Here is a 24,928-nt window from a genome sequence, read left to right on the forward strand (position 1 = left end):
AAAAAGATCACAGACAACATGTGATGTCTATAATGCTGGTATGAGCTTTACTTGTGAGTAAACGTGTTAATCTGGCTGCTAAGGTGCAGGATTTCAAGGTGAATTGTGCAATACGTACAAAACAAAGAACAAACGTGATGTTTAAATCGTCCTTATATTCATATAAGACCACATCATACTCGGCACTGTTTTTTCATTGTCGTCATTGGATTGCATTTCCAAGCAGACTTACACAACGTCAACTTCCTTAATTTTTTTCCTTGCAAAGCACATTTTAGTGTTGTCATTTCTTGTACTTTGGCTGAATCATTATGCTCAAAAGGAAGCTGAAAAAGCTGGGAAAAGGTGGAAATAATTCTATAGCAGTCTGTCCCGCCCTTCCCCAAAAAAGAGAGCGGAGGCGCTCCCAGCCAAAGAGTGAGCCCGAACTTTACGCACAACTGTTGCTCAGAAGCACACCAGCGCTGCAAGATCCCAGAACGCGAGGTAAGCACTTTTAGAAATAAAATTGAAAAAGTATTTGCAAACATGAGCTTCTTTTGATTTTCACTTAGATCTCATGAAACATCACGTGAGCATATGAACAGACGCTTAGATTAAACGCAGTGTGTTGCACAGTCTAAATACAGCTAATATTAGTTTGAGTGTTTTGGACTGTCGTTTCTTGTTCTGACCGGATAATTTGATGAATGAATTAAAGCCTCGGTTATGTAATCTTTATGTGCGGCTCTGTGACTGAGACGTTCAGTCAAGGCACCTCTAAGGCGGGGTGTTGCTCATCACAAATGATTGTAAATGATTTGGAAGTTTGTGCTTTGCTTTAATAGGTGTGACACTCTGTTTTATCAACCATCAACAAAACGTTTAAATTGTGACAAGTCAGCGCGTTTGCTCCTGCGCAGAGGGCAAAAGCGGTTTTTACAAGTGTTTGCGTGCACGCGCGCGCGTCTCGGTGGGCACAAGGGTAAAGGTCAACTTTTGGCTACTGCGTTGGCAAAACACACAGATTGAAATGCTTTGCAGGACATTTCCTGAGCTGAACCGAACCTGAGCCGAACACACCGGCACACAGACTATTTATCAACATTATGATTTCCTTACCATGTTTAACTTACCATTTCACTTACTATGGTTTTTATAGACAAACAGGCAGAAGCTTTAGTGCTTTTAGGGCTGAGTTCAACACTGCTAAAGCACCACAACAGAGTGCTGGTTAGAAACTGTAAGATCTGGTAAAATGATTTTGCAGCAGGAGCACAAAGACATCATTGATTCTTTAAATGGAGCTGCAAAGCACTTTGTTGTTCTGCCTGTGCCTGAATTATGAAAAGGAGACATGGCAACAGATGTCACATTATTGACCTGGAGTCCATTGTGATTACATGTAGACTTCATTTTATTACCTTGGCGTAGATGCATTTCATATTTTTTGAATAGTTACTCAACTTCACATGAAAACAAACTTACAACAAGATTTCAAAGCCATATGTTTAGACAGCATCAAACCCAAGTCAGGTGTTTATCCTTAAGAAAAAGACATCTTTGAGCATATACTCTTACTTACCCTCTACAGCAGCTCTTCACTGGGTGGGGATCTGCTCTACAGTGTTGCTGGTGCAAACGTGATAACAGAATAAGCTTCAGGAAGAACTCTGTTTAAATTAGAAAGATTTCAGCAGGAAATAGCTTAAGACAAGTTTGTCATGCAGAACAATTTTGGGCGATTCTCTAATTTTAAAATCATACTGTTTAGTAGGAAATGTCACATAAGTGTTTTGCACTTGGCACTAGAGCAAGCAGAGAGGAAAAACAGGAAAAGTAAAATAGAAACCACCTGGTTTTCAGTATGCTCTCTGATCTGAAGTCACATCTCTTTTCTCTCAGGATCAGGCTTGACACACTCTGACTGCATCTTGCCACTCTGACTCTGCACTGTATTGTATACAAAGAAAAGACTCCAGAACTTTAATGAAAAACATTTATAGCTCCTGTATAATTCTTTGTATAGATCAATGTGTCTGATGTACTTAAAATATTAATTCAGTGTAGGCAGCAGCAAGAGCACAGTTTGCTGAAAACAGTTATTATGGGAAGATATCAGCAAGTGACTCAGTCAACATATCCACCATAATCTAGGGATGCCGACAGTATTTTTAAGAATATACTACATGCATTCAGAAACTCAGACGACAGATTTTTGAATACTGAACTATTGTATTGTATGAAGGGTGTTTTTGTTATTGAACAACATTTTTTTTTCAAGCACTGAGAAATGTAGCTGGCGTATTATTGCTTATATTTCCCTTAGTCAACATCACCGTTTGCCAAATTTCCATGTGCAATCAAAATATAAACCACAGCTTTCACCCTCCCTGGTGCCAAAACATTAAGCATGGAAAATATGTACATCTGGCATGTTGTCAAATGAAAGCAGACAGGTCATTAAGTGAAAAATATGCTTCTGATAATAGCTGTGAAATTTATCACTGTTTACTTTTACAGGCTAAAGAATGCAAACATCCTTGTCATTTGGAGGCTTATTTTGAAGAAGTGAATACTTAAAAAAAAAATCCAAAATGAACATGCAAAGAGCAACATTGTTTCTATGTTCGATGATTTTGTACGTGGACGTCTGTCTAAGCCAGAGAGACTGCACAGGCGTGGACTGTCCTGGTCTCCAGAACTGCATCGAAAATGTTTTAGAAAAAGGTGCTTGCTGTCCTAAATGTATACAAAACGGCTGCACCTGTGAGGGCTACCAGTACTATGACTGTGTGAAAGCAGGCTTCAGGGATGGGAAAGTCCCAGAGGGGAAATCTTACTTTGTGGATTTCGGAAGTACCGAGTGCTCCTGTCCTCAGGGAGGAGGGAAGATAAGCTGTCATTTCATTCCATGCCCTGAAATTTCCCCGAACTGCATTGACATTTTACAACCTGCAGATGGATGTCTGCAGTGTGGTCGTATTGGCTGTGCCCATGGCAACAAGAAGTATGAAGCGGGGCACTCCTTTCAGATAGATCAATGCCAAGTTTGCCACTGTCCAGATGAAGGTGGAAGGTTAATGTGCTCACCCATCCCTGCTTGTGACCTCCGCAGGGTTAATAAGCCCATGTCGGTAACAACTACAGAGAACAACAATCCTTTGAGAGACTTTCGAGGCAATCGCAACAGCCAACAAACGAGTCTTGCAGAACCATTTTCCAAGCTGGTGAGGGAAAACACTCTACCGCTGTACAAGCAGGACCCACCCAGTTTTGGCACAGAGGATTATGACTATACTCTGGCAGAGCCAACATCTTCCACTATCCAAAATCTGGCCCAACCACTGGAATCTACTACATTACCACCAGCTTACCCAGAGTCAAGCTCCACTAGCCTCAGCCCTCATGATGAAAGGAGACACAGGCTACAAGAAGTAAGCCCAAATACACAAAGGAGCACAGAGGATGAGGTTACTCATAATATGGATCCAACTACCACAGGAGGTGAAAACAAAACATCATCACCAAAGGCAACTACAACCACACAGATAGTGACCACCAGGCACCACAGGCCACGACAGGAAACTGGAGAAAGACCCATGAAACATGGCAGTCACAGAAACAGAGCGGGACAGGATACTCTAAGAGACACAGCACGCACTGCGCGTACCAACAGCCGGCCCTTTGGCCACAGCAGACAAAGTCATGGCGACCCCCATTCTGTCTCCAACAAAGGACATGAAAAGGCAGTGGAGCACAGGCAGCTGATTGGGAAAGAGGAACAACAGTTATACCCTACAGTTCAATTCAGTCCCACTAGAAGAGCTCCAGTCAGGATGAGAGAGGAAGGCGAGGAGCATCAAAGACAACCTCAAACACTCAGCAGCTATCAGACTCGAGATGCTGAGGCCTACACAGAAAGTAAGTTAACATATAACGCACAGTTTTAAGTAATCCTAACTTTTGATAAATCAAAGCATCCCTACTTGTGTGAATTTCCATTGAAGGTATTGAATTTAAAACAAATCTGAAACATGAAATGTTTTTGATGCATTCAAGGCCTGTTTCAAAATAAATCACACCGTGATGATGTACTGATGTACTCTTTCAAAGGAAATCTCCATTTCCTTCTCTCACATCCTCTCTCTTTTCAGGAGGAATTTATAATCACTCTATTTTAGCTGGCAGGGATCCAGGAAAAACAATTGTTCATGGAAAGACTGTTCTCCCAAGATATCATTTATCTACCTTACTCAGAAGGGAAAATTACTATATCTAGTATGTATTCATTTTCATACATTCACATTAAGAAAATGCTATTTTTATTTCTCTAGAGGTTTCTAAACAGCAACAAAGAGTAAGCCAGGCACTGCTTTAAACAAAAAATTATTACATCATAATACTTCGAATAAGTCTGTGTCTCATATTTTCCCTGCTTTGCTCCAGTGAGACCACACCACTTGCTTAAATCCTTCATGTGTTTATTAGCATATTCTCTAACAGATCAGTTCCCCTTCGGTGCATATACTGCTGGTCAGAGTACTGGATAGAAAGCAGACGATGAAGTTTGTCTAAGGCAAGTTACACAGCACTAGGAATATGTGAAGTTAGTTTACATATATGCAATAAATCAAAAAGATCTGCACTGCATTCTTTATCTGATAATTACAATTTAATAATCCAAATTTATATTGCTTCGGGTTTAGTGAAAAATTTCATTTCAGGAAAACCTACTTTTTACACGCTTTATGGCTTTAAGGCACTGGTGGGTTCACTATATTATAGATCTTCTATATGAGGTGGGTGAACTAAATTATAAATGGCTAAAAGGGGAGAAGCTTTTAAGAAATCTTACTTATTCCTGGTGTTTTGTCCAGCAAACTGCCATTGAAATGTGTGTAGTTAAGCTACTTTCCAACTCTATGATTTATTGTTGAGACCTGTCAGAACCAATTTTTCCTTTCAGCACCTGGCCCCTACAGGTATGCACAATATATGCAAAATGCATCTATGTGGTTTTTCTCTTTGAGTGCACTTCAAGAACTAACTGTGAAGCTCATGTACAGAGAGGTTACTTTATTTGTATCCATAGGTAGTCTGGTGTCCAGGATGTGAGTCGTCTATCCTTACATGGAAATTTTTAAGACACTACAGACAGAAGATAAACATAATGCAACACAGCTGAAAGTCTAAGTGGGCATAGTGTTTCACCAGCAATAAGGAGCTCGAACTAACTGGTCTGGCTACTCAGTTTGCACGATGGAATGAAGTGAGAGTTCACTGGGCTGGACTAAAGGAAGACGTTCAGTTTGGTGACACTTCAAGCACAAGCAGGAAAAATCCCAGCTGATAAGAGTCCTGACTAATGCCTTTTTATCAGTGCAATTATCTGAAGATGCCAAAGTTATTTAGACAGCAAAAGAGAAAACATAAATAACGAGAACAGGGCCATTTTTCACAAAACATAAATGAGTTGCCTTTGCTGTGGCCCAAGACAAATGTGTTTGTGCTTTTCTTCAGTCAATAACTCCTGCTCATTTGCCTTTTCCCCCCTTCCCAGACAGATCCAGAATGTGCTCAGAAGGAGGGTGGACTTGTTTAGACTGTTTAAATGCTGGGCTAACCTGGTATAGGATTTCTTGGGGGTTGTACCTGTGTGCAGCATAATACCCATCTGATGAATGAGCCTACTGTTATGGCTTGACTGCCAGGCGCTGCTGCTTCTCCCTCATGAGTCCATGTGATTACCCATCTCTCACGAGGATGCTGGTTTCCCAGTAATCTTCCCAGTAATCACTTCATCCGAAGCGCACCTCTGCACAAATTTACTCTCACTAACTTTCGTTCCTGCTGTACCAAACACAAACCACAAAACAAAACGGGAACTGGGGATAAGGCACAAGAGTAAAGGACGAAGAAATATAAGAGGTGAAGGGAAATAACGTGGAGTAGTGCTTGTTTTTACCAACAAAAGTGTCACAACATGTTGCATGTGGGTGTGGGGAAGGGAAATGTATAATTTTCCTTAGGATAAAAGGAGGGTGAAATCCAGAATTGGCTACGTGAGAGTTCATTCCAACTTCTGTAAAGATCAGTTTGAAGAAGATAATTAATCTAAGTGTCTTTCAGTTCATTTAATTTTGGCTTGTCTCCCATACGCAACATACGCTTACTAAAAAACCGCCTGAGCCTCATGTCACCCATGATTATAAATATATTTTAAAAAAATTCCAGATGCTGGAAACCACTCATAAAACTCACCCACAGCATAAGTAAAGGGAGATTGGTGATAAATTGTAGAAAAATAACAGGTTTGTGTCTTGCACCCATTTGCAGTTCTGTCATAAACATATGCACATATGAACAAATACATGTAATCCAAGAAGTAATTGACTATTTCACCTCCAGTCCATACATCCTTTTACACAAAATATTTCATTTATACTTTACTAATGCAGAAACAGAATTACTTCTAATGGGACTTTTAAAAATTGAAAAGCACAAATTAGGTATGAATTATTCCCTGGTGTTATTTCTATGTGTCAGGTCCAAAGATTTGTATGGATTTCCTCAGGCAAAACATGGCTAAATTTCCTGCGTTATGGCTTGTGAACATAACTTGGAATCCATAAGGCTCCATGAGGGAGGGGAAAGTAGGTTCAAATTACAAGACGGTGGAAAATAATTTGATAGAGGTGTGCTGAGGAATGTACACTGATGCAGATGTTGTATATAACTCAAAATACATAAAAATGTGTGGGCTGTGATGATGGGTGTTAACACTGGGAAACATTAGAAAGCTATAATTCAAAGTAATTTAATGCAGCAAATAGTGGCAACCCTGGAAAGTGTGTATTAGTGTTTCACTCAGATTATTTTACCACAAGGAGGTGTAATTGGATTGGGATTTACTGTGCAAAACTATCAAACAATGTGACAACCCTTCAGGGCTTCCATGACTACAAAAAGTCTGTGAGCCAAAAATCCCACGATTATTGGCTCACAGTCTCGGGGGAAATTAAGGCCAAAGTTGCCAATAATTGAAACCTGAAATGTCTGTTTTGGAAATGAAATCATAGCATGCGAGTCATCCCTGTTATGTCACGGCCAGCTGTTCTTGGATAGCGACTGTGTGTTTCAAAAGACACGATATCTCTGCAAGTACTCATGTAGAAGTGGGGAAGAACATTGTGTCACCTCCTCGGGTGCTTAACCCCAACCTACGCACAAACACACACATTTCCTCATGCTTTCAAGCTTTCAGCATAAATCATCTGGCATGTTCAGCCTCATGAGTTTGCATGTCGGCGACCTTTGGCATGCGCTGTTTTTCCTCAGTGCTGGTCCTGATCTCTTCAGGCCACCTGTCCAAGTGCACAAAAGAAGAGACACGCGAGCCTTGATTAGTGGCAGCGCGCTGCTTTATGACACCTCCAGACATGTTGAGAGTTGCCCATTTTGGTTGTTATTCTATCTTCATATTTTCAGAGGGTGTGATGTCACCAGTTCTGGATTTAGACAAAAGTGAAGCATCTGGTGTTAATGTTACTTTAATGGACAGATATAATGACAAGCCTGGAACAGAGAGATGACGCTAAGCCACCTTTCAAGTGCATCTTGAATCGCTGTCGTGGAAGCACAATAATTAGCTTAGTTAATTATTGCACAGCTGAATGGAAAATGTTTCTACACAGGCTTAATTATAAGGACTGTCAGAGAGAAAGGAAGAGACTTGGTTTGACTAGATACATGTTTGGCTGATATAGTTTATCATTGTTTTTGCCCCCAGTAGCTATTTTCATGAAACATAATCTCCTACAGACGCAAAATCCTTTTGAAACATGATGATGAGCTGTATGTATACATCCCGCATTTTGATTTGACATGTGGAATTTATGCTTGTTTGTTACAAGTGGAGTGATTCCACTTGGAGAAAATGAATAGGAGGCATAAGGAGAGGGTGAATAATTACGTTCCCTGTCGTTCTCTGTCTTTTAATATACTTCCAGAAAGGTTCAAAAGGACTTGTTTACCTGCACGGCGTACATACAGATATTGTAGTTGTGTATCAAAGAGGCATCATGCCTTTCAAGGTTTAGATTTCCTCATTTTTAAACCCTTAAATTATGCAGACTGCAGCATTCACTCACTCTGCTATGAGTAATTGCTTCGGCCTTATTACACAGGTAGGTCAGAGAGAAATAGTTCAATGAAAATAAGTGAACATGAAAGTTAAAAAGCTAAAGTGGCTTCAGGCATGCTTGATTTCTCTTCAGAGCTTCATCTCTTTAGAAAAGACTTTTGCTTGGTCTTTCCTCTCTATGATCCCTGCCCTTACTTATGGCTGATTTTCCAAATGACCATGCTGCAAGAGACCAATTAGAGCTCTCTGAGAGGGTTTTTTAAAAAAAAATCTTTAAAAATAAAATAAATCATTTTTACCATGCTCTAGTATCCTCTGCTTTGTTTCAGACTTAACTGAATTGTCTCCAAAACACAGAATGGATTACTATTTAATCTCGCACAGACATTAACGGTTCCCAGAAGACAAAGGCTAACTTTCATCACCACCGATGTAATGTTGACACAAGTCGCTTTGACTTAAATATATATCGTCAAATATTGAATAGAGTGGGTAGCAGCATTTTTTTTGTCTCAATTTGAACGTAAAATTGGATAAGAACATGTTATTTGCAAAATTAGGGTTAATTGGATGAGTAAAAAAGGAAAACATAGCCATTGCTAGGTGTGAATTTTATGATATTTATAATCTTGCAAGGTGTGACAGGCTGAGAAGACATAAACGCAAAGAGTTTTGTCTTGTACAGTAGTGCAGGGGCCACAAATCAGCACAGGAATGCACTTCCCTGTTATTCAGGAAACACAAATAAGCTCTTTTTTTCCTCTGTAAACCCGAATCATGTGTTTTTGCTCTGTCTGCTCTCAGTTTAAAATGTAGTGCTAATATGTTATCCCTTTATGCTGATCCAGCAGTCATCAACCTGGATTTTACAAAAAAAAAAAAAGAACAGTTTTACTCTGAAGCTAATTTTATAGAGTGTTGGGTTTCCTACTTTTTGTTGCCATTTAAAGTGAGAGCAGAGTCAAGGAGTCTGAAAAGAAAAAAAATGCACACACACACACACACACACACACACACACACACACACACACACACACACACACACACACACACACACACACACACTGTAATTGCTATTCTCAGCGTGCAGTCACCGAATCCAGCAAACTCTGTCCCGCAGGAGATGAGATTTGATTGTATTTCAGATATCAATAACCACATTTTTACAGCATCTCGCTGACGGGATTCTTAGATAAAAATGATGTACAGTTTGAATCCAGTGATATGCATGATGTCAACATTATTTTATGTGGCTTGAAACCCTGTCACATTGAGCAGGATAAATCTGGATCTTGGTGTTTGTGTTTTATTACAGTGTCTGCCAAGGAGCAGCTGAAAACCTGCTGTGAGACAGGGGCGAAATGGGCTTCAGCTAATGGTCACTGTAACAACATGGAACCACCCGCAAAAGATATGCACTCGATGTGCTTGTAAGAGCATTATTATGTAACACCGATCTACTTCACTGAACATATCAGAAGAATATATTTCTCACCTCATTAAAGGCCACAAAAGACATAATGACAAAGTAATTTTCACATTTCGTTACAACGAGGTGTTTTCTTGCATGATTAATCACATTTTAGCTCACTTTTCTTTGGTGTTGCTGAATGATTCTCAGAGCTACATATTAAGATTTTCATTTCAGTTTCTCCCTCTAATAGAATTCACAAAAACCTGGAAACACAGTCCCGTCAGCTCTGTGGTAACACTCTCTGGAAGAATTGTTGCCGCTGGAAGGCCACAGTTGCAGTCCAAACATTTCTGCAGTCATTTCTCATGTGTGCTTTTCTCTGTCAGGACTGCCCAACAACAGTGCTGCCTCGGTTCCCTGAGAGAAAGTCGGTGCTTGGCTGGAGTGAATGCAGCCAGAGCAGGAAATATGTGCAGAGAAGATGCCAGCAATAAATGTGGGATTGATTATTACAAGGCAAGTATATGTGACCAGGTAACCTGGCAAACACAGTTCAGCACGGCATTTGCCAGTATTTTATTTTATTGTAGATGTCCTCTGAGATTTACTGGTGTTGTGCCAAATCCTTGTTATTTAATGATCCTATTTAATCTAGACACTAATTTAGGGCCTGATACAACCCCAGATTCCCACAGTCTTGCAAACTTTATTATCTTCACAGTAGCCCTAGGCTATCGGACATGTCAGATTTCGATTCTATGAAACTGTGTGAACATGGCGTCATAATTAAAGATGTCAAAAAAGCAGCAGGGCAGGAGAGACATTGAGGCACTCAGTGAGGTCCATTCGCGATGACTGTGTAACCATTATATGTCCAGATGCCCAAAGTAACTCATTTGCTACCTGACCTGTTGAAGGAAATCAGCCCATCTGTTCAGAGGCACATGAGCAGCGTGAGGCCATTACTGGCACTACGCTGCTGTACAGGTGTTAAATATTGGCTTTCACCACCTTTTCGAGGAACCCTGTAGTTTTAGTATTATTATTCCATCTACAACCACGCTACATCACAGCAATCATTACTTCAGTTTTATGTTTCCCCATACTCCCGGGCACTTGCAGCAGTAATCTTGCTGAGAGCTAGAGGGAAAACGAGTAAGAGCCCACACACAAAGGGAGAGTTGCCCCAAATTCAGACTTGTAACTACTAAAGATCAATCCAACAAGATGAAAAGCTTGTGGCTCTGTGAATTTCTTACACAGCAGTACTCTTGGCTAAATGCTAACAGGAGTCTGTTAATATGCTTACAATAATAAAAGTCTTCAAAGAATGTATAAATGAGTATTTAACACAAAGACATCTGAGGCTAAGGGAATCTGATTCATTTTCACGGTGTGAGAAAACTATCTGACTTGATGATGGCACAAGAGGAAAGGTTAAGGGATATTTATCTGGAGGGGAACATAAATCTGTGTATGAAATTTTAGGATAATTATTCCACCAGTTCTCTGAAACTAGCCCAACAGTAGAAACAGAGGAACAGTCAGGAACATTCAGGTGACTGCCAGCATTACAAGTATACACTCACTACTCACGTCCTGCCAGTAACAGGTCAGACCCCCTTTTTGCTGTCAAAACCACCCGAATCCTTTGTGGCATAAATTGAAGAACTTGCTGAAGATATTTAGTCTATGTTGTCATGGCAGGATCACACAGTTGCTTCAGATTTGTCCACTGCACATCTGTGATGCCAATCTGCTGCTCCATCACATACTAAAGGTGCTTTATTGGATTGAGATGTGATCGCTATGGAAACCAATTTGAGTGTAGTGAGCTCATTGTCATGTTCAAGAAAGCAGTTTGAGATGATTTGAGCTTTCTGACATGGTGTGTTACTCTGCTGGATGCAGACGTTAGAAGATGAGTACACAGTCATCTGCAACATTACGCTGGTACACGGTGGTGTTTAAACTATGTTCAGATGGTGTGAAGTGTGAAAACATTGCCCACACCATTACACCAACCCTGGTGTGAACTGTTGATGCAAGGCAGGATGGATCCATCATTTTGTGATTTTTACACAAAATTCTGACCCAACATCTGAATAACGCAGCAGAAACTGTGACTCATCAGGCTGGGCAATGTTTTTCCAATCTTCTATTGTCCATTTTTGGTGAGTCCGTGTGAACTGTAGGCTCGGTTTCCTGTTCTAAGCTGACAGGAGTAACACCCAGTGTGATTTTAATTTTGCTGTATGTTCAGAGATGGTCTTCTGCAATACTTGGTTGTAACAAGTGGTTGAGTTACTATTCCCTTCCTACACCTTGAAGCAGGCTGCTCTCATCTGACCTCTGGCATCAGCAATGCATTTTTTGTTCAGACAACTGCTGCTCACTGGATATTTTCTCTTTTTCAGACCAGTTTCTGTAAACCCTAGAGATGGTTGTGTGGGAAAATCCCAGTAGATCAGCAGTTTCTGAAATAATCGGACCAGCCTGTCTGGCACCAGTGCTAATACCACATCCAAAATCACTTAAATCACCTTCTTCATCATTCTGGTGCTCAGTTTGAACTTCATGTCCACTTGCTGCCATGTGATTGGCTAATTATATGTTTGTGTTAATGAGCAGTTGAACAAATTAACCTAAAGAAATGGCCAATGAGTGTCTTTATCCTCTGGAAACCATTAATCAGGTCTCTGCAAAACAAATCCACAAAGTACAGCACAAATGTCGATATATTTTACTATAATTTAGTGCTACTGGCACTATGAAGCGTCAAGGGAAAATATGTAAGATTAATTATATAGGCAGCAAGCATGCCCACCAAGTTTCTGGAAATGAGTCCCATTTCAAACATTTGACTAAAAAAACAATTTGCAGAGCTACTAGAGGAGATGTCAGGGTCTCATTAAAAGCACAAAACATTATCCTCAGGGACCATACTCTGTAAAAAAAAATATAGATTAATAAAAAAATGTAATTTCCCTGTTTGGCAATGCAGCTGACCTACCAGTTGAAATATTAAAACTGCCATCATTAGACCCACATTGCCGGGAGAACAAATCATGAATATGGGATGGACCACAGTATGTTTTGTTTTTCACAAAGTGGGTTTTAGACTCGTTTCCATGTACCGCGGCTACTTTCAAAACTTACATAAACCCCAACTTCACGTTCAAAGGCTGTTTGTGTGAACTGCAGGAGTGCTGCACTTGCTGCTCCCTTGGGCTGCGGTTTCGCAGTGAGGGGCATCGCTGCGAAGCCCACCACTACCTGGATTTTCACTGCAGACACATCTTTCTAACCTGCTGCGAGGGGGAGGAGGGGAGGACTGTGAATCAAGATGGCCGGCACACTATCAGAGAAAGGCCTCCTTTGAACTTTACTCCACCACCAAAAAAAGGTATTCTGAACAAATATTGACATGCATGAATTCACATTGTGAAAGGCATGCTGCAGGTTGAAAGCAGGAGTATTAATGGGAATCCGGCAGTGCCTGGCACCAGTTTTAAAAACAAGCCAGGTCATTTTATTTTATCAATCTTTTTTATCAACATGGTATTTCTCCAATATTGAGAAAGAAACCGGCTGAAAGAAACATATAATAACCAAATGTAATATAATTATAAGAGATTTAGTGTGTACCTGCTTGCACTGTATTCATTTCTATTCTAGTAAAACACTGTTATTGGAAGTTACCATACACTGATTTTCTTTGGCTGCTATAGGTTGACAGACATTCAGTCCATTGCATGGCTAAATCTTCAGCATAATTAGAAATACAGCACGTGTTTTGGTGGATTTTATTTATCTTACACTGGATTGATTTTCATAATAGCCCACCGATGAACTTGTTTGGGATGCGAACGGTTTCATATGTGACTGTTTGTCATGGTCCTGGGTCGTTGACCCAGCGTTTTGTGTTTCATTTTGGATTCATCTTGTGTTTTGTGTTAATTCTTATTTTGTATTAGTGCTTAGGGTTTGGTTCTTGTGTTTAGCGCTTTAGTGTTCTCCCTCCTGTGCTCTGTTTGTGTCCCTGGTTTGTCTTTGTGAATTTCCTGTTTTACTTTGAAGGTCTGTGTCTGTTATCACTGTGTCAGCTTGTGTCTTCCTGTCGTCTTGTGAATTAGGATCAGCTGTGCTCCCCTCCTGTGTGCCATTAACTGATTGCCTTGTGTGTGTATATATAGTGGGTGTCAGTCTGTGCTCCTTGTCGGTTTGTCTGTGCTGCTCTGTGTTAATCAGTGTTTCGCTGCGGCTCTCTGCCCTGCCTTCTTCGTGTCATCACTGTGTATCTCCCGCTGCCCTTATGTTTTCAGGTTTGTTTATTAGTTTTTCCCAGTTTATGTTCTGTTCTGCCCTCTCCTTGGTTATTGTTCACTGTAAATAAAACTCACTCGCACCTCCGCCGCTGTCTGCTACTTGGGTCCTCATTCACTCCACCACACGACTGCTGCCCCAGCCGTGACACTGTTGTCCGGTGCAGTCAGCCCTGCAAAAATAAACTAATAAAATAAATCCCCCTTACTACTATGTTCCATGTAAATATTGCAGGTAATTAACAGGTTTTGTCCTTGATGATATGCCATGACTTGTGAGAGTAACAGCTGCTCTCTCCTTGTGCTGTAGTATCGGACAGCCCGTATCGTAGAGAGGCCTTCTCCATTGGTCAAGAGCAGAATGGGGAGAATGCAGTGGAGAGTCCTGTTGAGGTGGAGGATATGGATGAGTGCCTCATATATGAGGGCAACATCTGCCACCACATCTGTGTTAACACAATAGGCTCCTTCCGGTGTGAGTGTAACCCCGGGTATGTGCTGCAAGAGGACACTTTCTCTTGCGTGCAAGGTAAGTAAAGATCACCCATCTTTTTCTGTCACACTAAATACCACAAGACCTTTCTAGCGATAGCAACACATGGAGAAAAGGCTCTCTCTGCCATTTGGTTTTTTAAAGCAATGATTTACAGTCTGCATGCATCCCAGAGAGAGCCCATTTATCTACACATTCACTGTGTATTATTTTCCTGGCCTGTTGAGTTCCTTCCTGTCTGCAAGGCCTGATAGTGCCTAATAATAATTATTCTATTCATACAACATCCCTTTCCTGACTGACAGCAATGGCCAACTAGTCACATCTCTGCTGTCGTCAAATGGGATTTAGCGAAAGTTTTTCCACGCTGTTTGAAATGTTTATTTTTTTCAAGACAAAAGTGAAGATCTGCTCAGATTCACAGTTCAGGAGTATTTTTAGATAAGACTGTGCAACGTACCGGCCTTTAATCAACACTGGCTTTTACCAACAGAAGCCTGTCTCAACAGGATACTAATGCTAGAGCTCTCAGCAAATTACAGTGAGCAATGGGCCTCACTAATAAAACCAAATGTTTGTCTGCAGGCAGTGTTTTTTCCTGTCTCACCTATATTGCTATTACAACTTTCATCCGTAGCCACTAGCCTCATATCATCCTAAAACGCAGGTATTGCACAAGATCTAAGTCTCGAAGACCTTTGTAGATGGAAAGGTGGAATTTGTGATTACAGAGTAATTCATCGCTTTTGTCTTGACATTACTCATGTTTGTGCAGAGGCGGTGGATGAGGAGAACAGACTGCAGGAGGTTGACAGAGCAGCAGTGGAACCCACCTCTCCACTTCCGTCGTCAGTCCTACTCGACCCCTGTGAAGGTTAGAAATGCAGTGCTTGATAAATGGAGAGAGAGCTGCAGATCTGGCGGCTCATAGTGAGCACGCTCATTCATCTGGAGACCGGAACATCCACCTTACTGCCGCTGAATATAACTCTCCCTTTCCATCACATGTGATTGTGCTGCAAATGTCAAACACAAGTGGCATTTTGGAGTTAGTAATTCATTCTCCATATCATAATGAGTGCCATGTCACATTTTGTTGCTCTTGTTTGGTTTCCATGACACCAGGGTGGAGGTCCACCACACTGTGAGCCAATAGTATGAAATTGAATATGACCAGGTCAGCAATCAACCTGGAAACCTGGAAGAAAATAAGCAAATGGCATTACAGTAAACAGAGTGTTTTTTTCCCCCTCCAACACAAGCGCTCCTCTGTTTCTGCTGAAGTAGTGCTGTGTGTAATGATAATGCAGTGCATTTCATTTGACCTGACTATACGGCATTTTTTTCAGAAAACAGCATCTGTGAGCAACAGTGCACTCCAGTGGGCGGACAGCCCCGATGCTCCTGCTCGCCAGGATTCTCTTTGAGAGCTGACGGACGCTCGTGTGAAGGTAAGGAGGTAAAATGTTGAAATAATGCAGAAAACCTTTGAAGAAGTGAAAGCGGCTTGCATTTGCAGCACTCATTTTAGTCTTCTTCTTGAGCTCGCAGACATTTGGTTCCAGTTGAGAAGTTTCTTGGCAAGACTGTCTGCCACTGTTTTGTCTCTTCCGCTCATCAGCACCTCTAGATTTGCAGAAGAGATACAGCCCTTAATCCCTTTCACTTTTAGCCACCAACTGGAAAAGAAAAAGAAAACATAAGTGGAGAAGTTTTGATCTTCCAAAGGGATTATCCCAACTATCCATGCATTATCACAATATAGCTTAGCAGCTGCATACCATACCTCTTATTTACATTCAGAATGGACTTTTTATCCTTTTTATCCTGAGTCTGATCAGCTACTGCGCTATGTGTGTAAGCTCTTTCCCTGGGGATCTATCTTTAAGCTATAACCATTGGTCTGTTCTCTACTTGGCAGCAGCAAACTGTGACAGCAGCTCACTGTGGCAACAAATTTCTCATTGTGTGGATTTTATACCCAGTGGTCTTACTCCTAATCTTTCTCTTGGAGGAGGGTCTGACCTGTCTCTTTAGTCTGCGTCAAACTGCTGATTGTCAGATACCAGACAAAGACATATTTTTTTTCCTCCCCACATCTTGTCTGGTTTCTTTAAATCTGTGCATCTTCTTCCTTGCACTTCTCATTGTTTATTCTCTTTCTTCACACTCTCACATTTGTCCTGATTCTTTTCTTTTCAAAATCCAGACACAAATGAGTGTTTGTCTCCACATGCCTGCCAGCTGAATGAGCGCTGCATGAATACTGCAGGGAGTTATGTCTGTCAGAGACTGATCACCTGTCCGCCTGGATACCAGATCAACAATGACATTTGTGAAGGTACACTACACCTTATCAGCATTAACCAGCATCAATGTATTTACTTACATCCACAGTGAATATATTGTAAATGGCAGCAAGGGAGTATGTGAACTACTGTGTTATTACAATGTAATGAAACTGCACTGTTCAGCACAATCACCTTTATAAGCCTTATGAGTATTCACCCTTCACCTTAAAATCACCCTGTAGTTATGACATTTTAAGCACACAGTAAGCTTGAATAACAAAAAAACCCCAAAACAACAAAACATGAAGAATCTATCTTTTCTATAGTATTTCTTGCTGCTAACTGTATGAAGAGCTTCCAGGCTCAGGGGTGGGTGGTGCCCAACTTTGGTATGAAATAGTAAACCTCCCTATGCGTCTCATTATTTCCATGCACCATAAATTGGGCCTGTGCAGTGGTCTCCTTCATAAAGCACCAGCAGTGTTCAGGAAGAAGGGCCTCTAAGATCAGTATTAGTAGTATTTGAAACTGCGGATGGATTTCGAGCAAGGAGACTCAGCTAATCCGTATTCCTTGTGAATGTAAAGGATCTTCAGTCGGGCAAAACGGGCATTTAAGAAGAAAGTAAGCCTCCAAACAGATCATTGGCTCTGAAGTAACAACATTATCCAAAGCGGGTTGGGAGCAATCAGACCAGCAAAAATTAATGATAGTCTGTCAAAAGCACACAGACCTTTGATTTCTTTTAATTTGTCACACAATGTGCCAAGAATGTGGCTGTTTTACCCTAGGTAAGATAAGGCAAAAACATCTTTGTGCCGTGCTACTTATTCCAACTTAATGTCTTACCATGATGCTATAATGAAACACTCATTTAGCCTCCTCACACAAATGAAGCACATTCAGCCTTCAAAAAGAAACAAATGCTTTCCTCCCTCATCTGGGAAGTGAATGACTCAGTTAAGACCAGAAAATTAATTGTGCAATCTTGCGTTAGTGCTCGCTGTCTTGCTGTTGATTTTGAAAATCTTGGCTCGTGATGAGCAAATAAAGACTTTTTCCATTATCAAATACAAAGCACTCGATTGCGCATTTGTAGCTGCAAACAGAGACAGCTAGCAGCAAATGTAGCATGATTTTCTGTAGTGCAAATTTGCCAGTATTTTAATATTAGGAGATTAAAAACATATGTAGCCCACAGCTAACCCAGGGTTCCACTGCAAAAATTACATTTCTCGTTTTCAGCACCCAGAGCAGGATGGGGAGAATAAAACTAGAAAATATTAACAATAATTTGTCAAAATAACTTTTTTAAAAATGTAACCTCTGAACATGGCTGCATTACCTAACTCTACAGTATTTAGTAGTATTGTATTTGATTTTTTTTTTAAAATTTAAACATGGAGAAAACTGACTGGTTAAATCGTCTCTCACAGCAGCATGTGGAGTCTTTGACCTTTCAAGGTTCCTTGATCTCTCTGACTTCACTGGGAGGGGAGATCACTACCAGTCTCTCACACATTTATCCTGCTTCCTGCTTTTTTCTCTATCTTTCCGTTGGTGTCAGGCTCACTCAGCTTCTTGCTGAGTCTGCCAGGTTTGTGTCAGGAGCGAGATGCTCAATCACTATCTGCTGTTTAGAGACCTACCCTGTGTCTGCAGGGCTGCCAGAACTAGTTTAGGCCTCTGTACAGCAATTGCAGTGGTGAAATACTGCACACCTACTTGAAAACACAAGACTACTGTCAATGTTTTCATGCACAGACATACACAAACACATCTGTATTTTTTTTTTTTTTTGATATTTTGAGAGTATGATTTCCCTCCAGCTTTGCTTCACACCGTGGCAGCAGATGTGAAAAGCTGATTTTCAGCAGGTAAATCTTTGAGTAGACAGGTGTTATGGGACTCTCGGGGAATATACCACGGTGTTCACTCACGCAATGCACAGGAGACTTCTGTTGGCTAGATGTGCTAATCAGGTTAATATACCTGAAGGATCTTTTGTTCATAACAGCTTTTTAGTATACATATGATTTCTAAGTTGTAATTACTTCTTTTAGCCTTGACTTAGAGTGCTTTATGATGAATGAACATCAGCAAAAGTCAAACACTTGATCTGCTGTTTAACCAGAGTGCCATCCAGTGGTAAAATGTGCTATTACGTCTTCTCTGGAATTAATCATTTCTCCCATCCCCATTAAACCCTCTCTTCTCCCACAGACATCAACGAGTGTACGCAGAGAACCCATAACTGTGGAGATGGCTTTGAGTGTGTGAATACAGAGGGCTCTTTCAGATGCAACCCCAAAACTCGATGTCCTGTGGGCTTTAGCCACAACATGCAGGGCAGGTGTGTAGGTAAGAGAAACCAATAAATGTCCTTGCTAGACCTGCAGCGCTTAATTCACTGTGTTTTCTCGGTTACAGGTGTGATAGAAAATTTTTTATTTATTACAAAAAGTGAGCAAAAGATATAATTTCATACAACCTTCCTACATGTACAGAGACACATATCATCATTTTCACCTTTTTCTCTTATATTTTGTCCAACTCCAAAATGATCGATATTGCTGCAGATTTTAATCACATATTTGTCTCTATGTTTTTATTTTGCTTTATTTTTTCCATTTGTTTCAAAACAAGATCCTCTGCCTCAGACTAGTTGTAAAGACCTTTTTCCTCAATATTCTGCTTATATATATTTTTTTTATTTTGATTGAGTTCTACTACTAATAAGACGAATAAACATATGAACAAAATAAAACTAAATGAACAAAACTTGGGTTAAAATCGGGGAGTTGCTCAAACAGAAGATGGTCCAAAATTCAGAAAGACAAATCCAAATACTGACAACAAGGATGCAAGGAAACTAAATCCAAAACACAGGAACATGGGGTAAAGACCAGCCAGGGAATGCTGGGAACACAGACTGACAAAAGATAATCAGAAGACGTGAGCCATAAATATGTAGAGAACTTAAACGGGTAAAACTAAACAAAGGACGCCAAGGAAAAAGAGACACACAGAGAGAAGTCATTAAAATTGGCAAACCATAACAATTTTTTCATTGTTTGTTTTTTTCTTTTCTTTTCCTTTTAAAGAGATTTCTTATCTTGTTTCCAAACAAATGAGTGAATCCGGGCAGATGCACCAACAGAAATTCCCCCACAGGTGAATCATAGTGCGGGAAGATGCACGGTTGTATGTCATGCAGGTGAATCAGCAGGTCTGCAGTGACAGAGGGGTTAAATGCCACACAGACATGAGATCAGAGAAGTTGCTGTTAGGGGCTGCAAAGGGTGGATAAAAGCCAATCCTATGTCCTCCTCCAGTACAAACTGATGCTGTGGAATTAGCCCCCAGGGGCAGGAACTGAGGCATGTCGAGGCAGAAGATGCCGCTATAAAAGGAGTGTGAAAGAAATGCTCTGAGAAATGAGAAAATGGAGAAAATGTCTGACACACACACACACACACACACACACACACACACACACACACACACACACACACACACACACAAAACAACAACAAAGTTATCCAGAGGAATGCAGCTGTGTGATGTGTGGTTGCTTTGATATCACAGCAGTACAGTGTGGCTAAAAAGCTGCACTCTGGTCTCAGGACCCTTGTCTTTGTGCCTTTGGGGCTTTCCTCTTCTCCTGCCTTTCTTAAAACATATCTTCCTCCCCCCTGTGGTGTCCTCAATGCCAGACGTTGACGAGTGTGGTGCTTTGACCCAGCCGTGCAGTCCAGGATTTAACTGCATCAACACAATGGGATCCTACATTTGCAACAGAAAGATAACATGTAGCCGTGGCTATCATGCTAGTCCTGATGGGTCCAGATGTGTTGGTAAGATTCGTATTGAAACGCATTGTAAACAAACAACCTTACATGTGCATACTTAAGGTAAAAATCAACATGTCTTGTATGCGTGTCTTGTTTAAACAAATGCTATTCATGAATATAATTTCTGCCATTTTTCCTTTTTTTTGTTTTATAAATGATGCCTCTTTTAGATGTGGATGAATGTCAGAGCAACGTACATCGATGTGGAGAAGGCCAGCTGTGCCACAATTTACCTGGCTCGTATCGTTGTGAATGCCGAACAGGCTATCAGTATGATTCATTCAGAAGGATGTGTGTAGGTATGAAGGACATTACATACGTAATCTGAAGAAAAAGTTCCTATTTTTTCCTTACGCCACTGTACAGCCAAATCCCTCTGGTTTGGCTGCCTCTTCTTCTCCCCCTATTTATTATTCTGTTGTGGGAGAGCTGCTGCTGTTGGCCTCTGCAGTAGCCGCTGAGCTACCCATCACGTCTCCTGCAGCAGAGGACTTTGTCCCACCCCGGCTGATGCTGCCGCTGCTCCCTCTGTTCGGGACTCACTGTGTTGTGACTCTCATAATAATGGACTCTGCTTGTGTGTTTAGACTATCAGCAGACAGATGGTCCCCTCACATCACACTCTCGTTAACATGCACGCAAGCACGCACAGACACGTATGCATTTGTGCAGGACAACAAAACTGCACATGCCTGGTTGCGTGCACGCACTTGCACACATGGATGCAAACTCACAAACGCAAAGTGCACTCACCTAAGTATGATGATGATGATGCTGCCTCTTTCTTTCAGATATAAACGAGTGTTGGAGCTACCGAGGCCGTCTGTGTGCCCAGACCTGTGAGAACACCCCAGGCTCCTATGAGTGCTCTTGTACCTCTGGTTTCCGCTTATCTGGTGATGGCAAGAACTGTGAAGGTGTGTATGTGTTAATGTCTGCCTGTACGGGTGTGTTTGCATCAGTCTGTGCATGCTGACACATGTCACTGTAGATTTTTGTGCATTTGTGCATAAAAATATGTGTTCTCGTGTATTTATTGAGACACCATGCTTGTATGCATTGATAGACAGGTTGTAAGGCTGAGCTGATGTCAAAGCTGGGCACAGCACAACATGTGCTGGTTAGCTGCATTAGTGTATTGTACTGTGTATCATGCCATGCCTTCAAGCTGGAACCATTAAAACCATAATTGGCTTCATAACAACATCTTGTTTATATGTTAGGATAAAAACATTGAAACTGCTTTGATCAAGTCAGTTGTGACAGTAATGAGCTCTAACCTCTAATCTCCAGATGTGAATGAGTGTCTGGCCAGCCTATGCAGTCAGGAGTGTGCCAACGTCTATGGTTCCTACCAGTGCTACTGCAGACAAGGCTACTACCTTAAGGAGGATGGCCACACCTGTGAAGGTGCAGCATGCTCTATTACACATTGCAAGCACCGTGTTTATACAAAACGTTTGTTTAGACAAGTTTATATATCAATTTGACATGATTTATCCTCCTTGTCATGCAGACATTGACGAATGCTCCCAGAGCATTGGCCATCTGTGCACCTATAAGTGTGTGAATATTCCAGGCAGTTACAAGTGTGCTTGTCCTGACTATGGGTATACCATGTCTCCAAATGGACGATCTTGCAGAGGTGAATAGCCCTCCACAACATGCATGCGCTCACTGTACTGCTGCCACCTCAGAGCAAGTGTACCCCATCGAGCTTTGCCCTGAAACTGACTTTAAAAATGGCTCAGCACCCACTTATATAGCATACACTAATGGTTCTGCTCAGATAAATATAATTGTTGGTTGGTGCAGTAATTACACAGCCTGTAAAACTTTATTGGCCTAAAAATCTTGTCAAACTAATTAGATTTTTTGCTTGAATAGTCTTTTCCCCACAAGGAAATTTTTTTCCCTCCATTACCCTGTGACTAACCAAGTCTGTGACTAAACCAGCTCTTGTGCATAAACTGTCTGTTTTAGATATCGATGAGTGTGCCACAGGGGCCAGTAACTGCTCCTTAGCTGAGACCTGCTACAACATTCAAGGAGGGTACCGCTGCCTTTCTTTTAGCTGTTCGGCAAACTACCGAAAAGTGTCTGACACGTAAGTCAAAACATGCCTTAAAGAATTCTATTCATTTGGTCTTTGTAAAAATTTGCAGTGTCTATGGTTTTTTGGGTGGGCCGGGTGGGAGGGGAGGTCATAGGCAGTTGCATAATTTTAGGAAGGATCACTTCAACTGTTGAAAAATCAGCTCAGCACAAATAATCCCTCTCAGTCAGAAGGTCATCATTATAATTTTCAATTTTTTCTGTTCAGTTTTTTCTACTCTAGGCTGTGTATGATGTCACTTGGATGGCATATCCCTACTTTGATCAGTTCAGGCGCACAGGTCTGGTTGTGAGCGTTGAAGCCCAGCCTATCTTTTGTTTAAACCTTCTGTGTGTGAAGGATAACCAATTAGAAGAATTATACCTTAAACACAGGGTGTCCTGTAAGAGAGAGAAGTCAAAATGACTTGTTTGAATGAACAAATGCACAACACGAAATACAGAATAAATATAGAATAATTTTGAAATGTAGTTTTTTTTTTTACCTGTCACAAATTCAGATATGGAGTTACATTGGCAAAGCAGGGCCAGTGTGTATTTAAAACAATGTGTCTTAAAGTCATCTTGAAGTGTCTTGCTATTGGAAGGTGATAAAGCTGCTGTATAAAAAAAGTTTTCCTTTCTTTTTCCCTCATAGGCGCTGTGAGCGAATCAGCTGTCCTAACTACCTGGAGTGTCAAAACTCTCCTCTAAGAATCACCTACTACTACCTCAGCTTCCAATCCAACATCATCATCCCTGCTCAGATCTTCCGCATCGGACCCTCTCCTGCCTATTCCGGAGACAACATCATTGTCAGTATCACAAGCGGAAATGAGGAAAACTACTTCAGCACAAGGAAGCTGAATGCCTACACGGGTGCCGTGTTCTTAAACCGTCAAGTTCAGGGTCCCAGGGATTTCCTAATCAACGTAGAGATGAAGCTATGGAGACAAGGGACATTTACCACCTTCCATGCAAGGATATACGTCTTCATCACAGGCAACTTACTTTAACAGCTGGAATTGTGCTGTGGCCAATATGGACCTTTAAGCAATTCCTTAGGACTCATCTTTAGCACTGTTTAACAATACCACTGTCACTAATGTAAAGCAGAAGTTATTATTAAAGCATGGCTATAGAAATTATGGAAAGAGGCTTTCTACTTTGTGCCACTTAAACATTACATCTTTTCAAAAAATATTCAAAGTCTTAGTCGGAAACAACACATTTGGGTATATGAAATATTCCCAAATTCAAAATCATAGACAATGACCAAGCTTCTGCCACTTTTTATATATCCACTTTCTGCTGATATCATTGCGTTTAATGGCAATTTGTAGGTTTATAGCATTGATAAAAATGATTTCAGAACAGCTGTCCCATTTCTTTTACTGTGCACTGCTGCTTTTGTTCTGTCTTTGATGCATATGCAAAATATATTTAATCCTACATTGTATGTTACATTTTTATATCTCTGTACCTCTCAGACATATTATGGATGGATGTATCATATTTTTTATGCTAAACCCATAAACAAAGTATTTTAGTAAAATATTTAAAAAACACTTGCATGGTTTGGTGAGTACTGGTCTATTTTTATTTGCAAAGGTGCGTGGTGTTTGCATTTTTAACTGAAAGAGACAGAAAAAGTCTTGTTATTTTGTACACAGCAATTCCAATAACATTAAATAAAATTGATAATTTCACATAAAAACTATTTTTATCAATTCAAAAAGCAGATGCTCATTTGTCTAATTCACTGAGATGCTTTTTAAAATAATTTATTTTCACCTGTCAAACTTCTTTTAGTATGCATCCAATAATATCTAGCATGTTGTATATTATAAACATTATTCCCCAGCTAACTTTTTAAAATATACACTGCCTGACACATAGAAAATACCAATATCTGTTTTCATATTTGTCCAAATAGGTGCGAGAACTTAGGATAAGCATCCATCATTACACACAGGTTGATCAACATACAGGTTTATGGCTCATAAATGTAATCGGCATGTAGTGTTTAATAAAAAATGTAGTAGTCTTTTCATTTTAACGTGAGGTCCTGCAGACTGCACATTACAGCTGCTGCGGTTTATAAAATAGAAAGTGTTACACTCCCACCTACAGGATGAAACAAATGCTACATTCTCTAATGTTGGCTCTAAAGAAACAGTTGCACAACAGTTCTAAAGAAAAACTGAAGGTCATTAATTGTGAATACATTTTAATTACTTTTAGTATATTAAAAAAAACTCCTCTGAAAACATATTGGTTTTATTTCCCCCCCCCAAGCTACAATCTGTCACTGCTCAGAGTTCAGTGAACC

General features: G+C 40.6%; 1 protein-coding gene across 1 annotated transcript; it reads left to right on the plus strand.

The window, feature by feature from the left end:
• The first annotated feature begins 388 nt into the window (after nt 1-388).
• Nucleotides 389-24,264, plus strand: LOC134619130 (fibulin-2-like). The gene is made up of 17 exons (XM_063464881.1): nt 389-486; nt 2,503-3,903; nt 9,441-9,555; nt 9,926-10,055; nt 12,744-12,945; nt 14,175-14,393; nt 15,133-15,231; nt 15,707-15,808; nt 16,567-16,698; nt 18,872-19,009; nt 20,365-20,505; nt 20,673-20,801; nt 21,294-21,419; nt 21,796-21,912; nt 22,019-22,147; nt 22,486-22,609; nt 23,255-24,264. Exons 2-17 carry the CDS (start codon nt 2,577-2,579, stop codon nt 23,610-23,612), a joined length of 3,588 nt encoding a protein of 1,195 aa, XP_063320951.1. The 5' UTR covers nt 389-486; nt 2,503-2,576; the 3' UTR covers nt 23,613-24,264.
• Nucleotides 24,265-24,928: the final 664 nt, after the last annotated feature.

This window comes from Pelmatolapia mariae, linkage group LG20 (genome assembly GCF_036321145.2).
Source record: "Pelmatolapia mariae isolate MD_Pm_ZW linkage group LG20, Pm_UMD_F_2, whole genome shotgun sequence".
Lineage (NCBI taxonomy): Eukaryota > Metazoa > Chordata > Actinopteri > Cichliformes > Cichlidae > Pelmatolapia > Pelmatolapia mariae.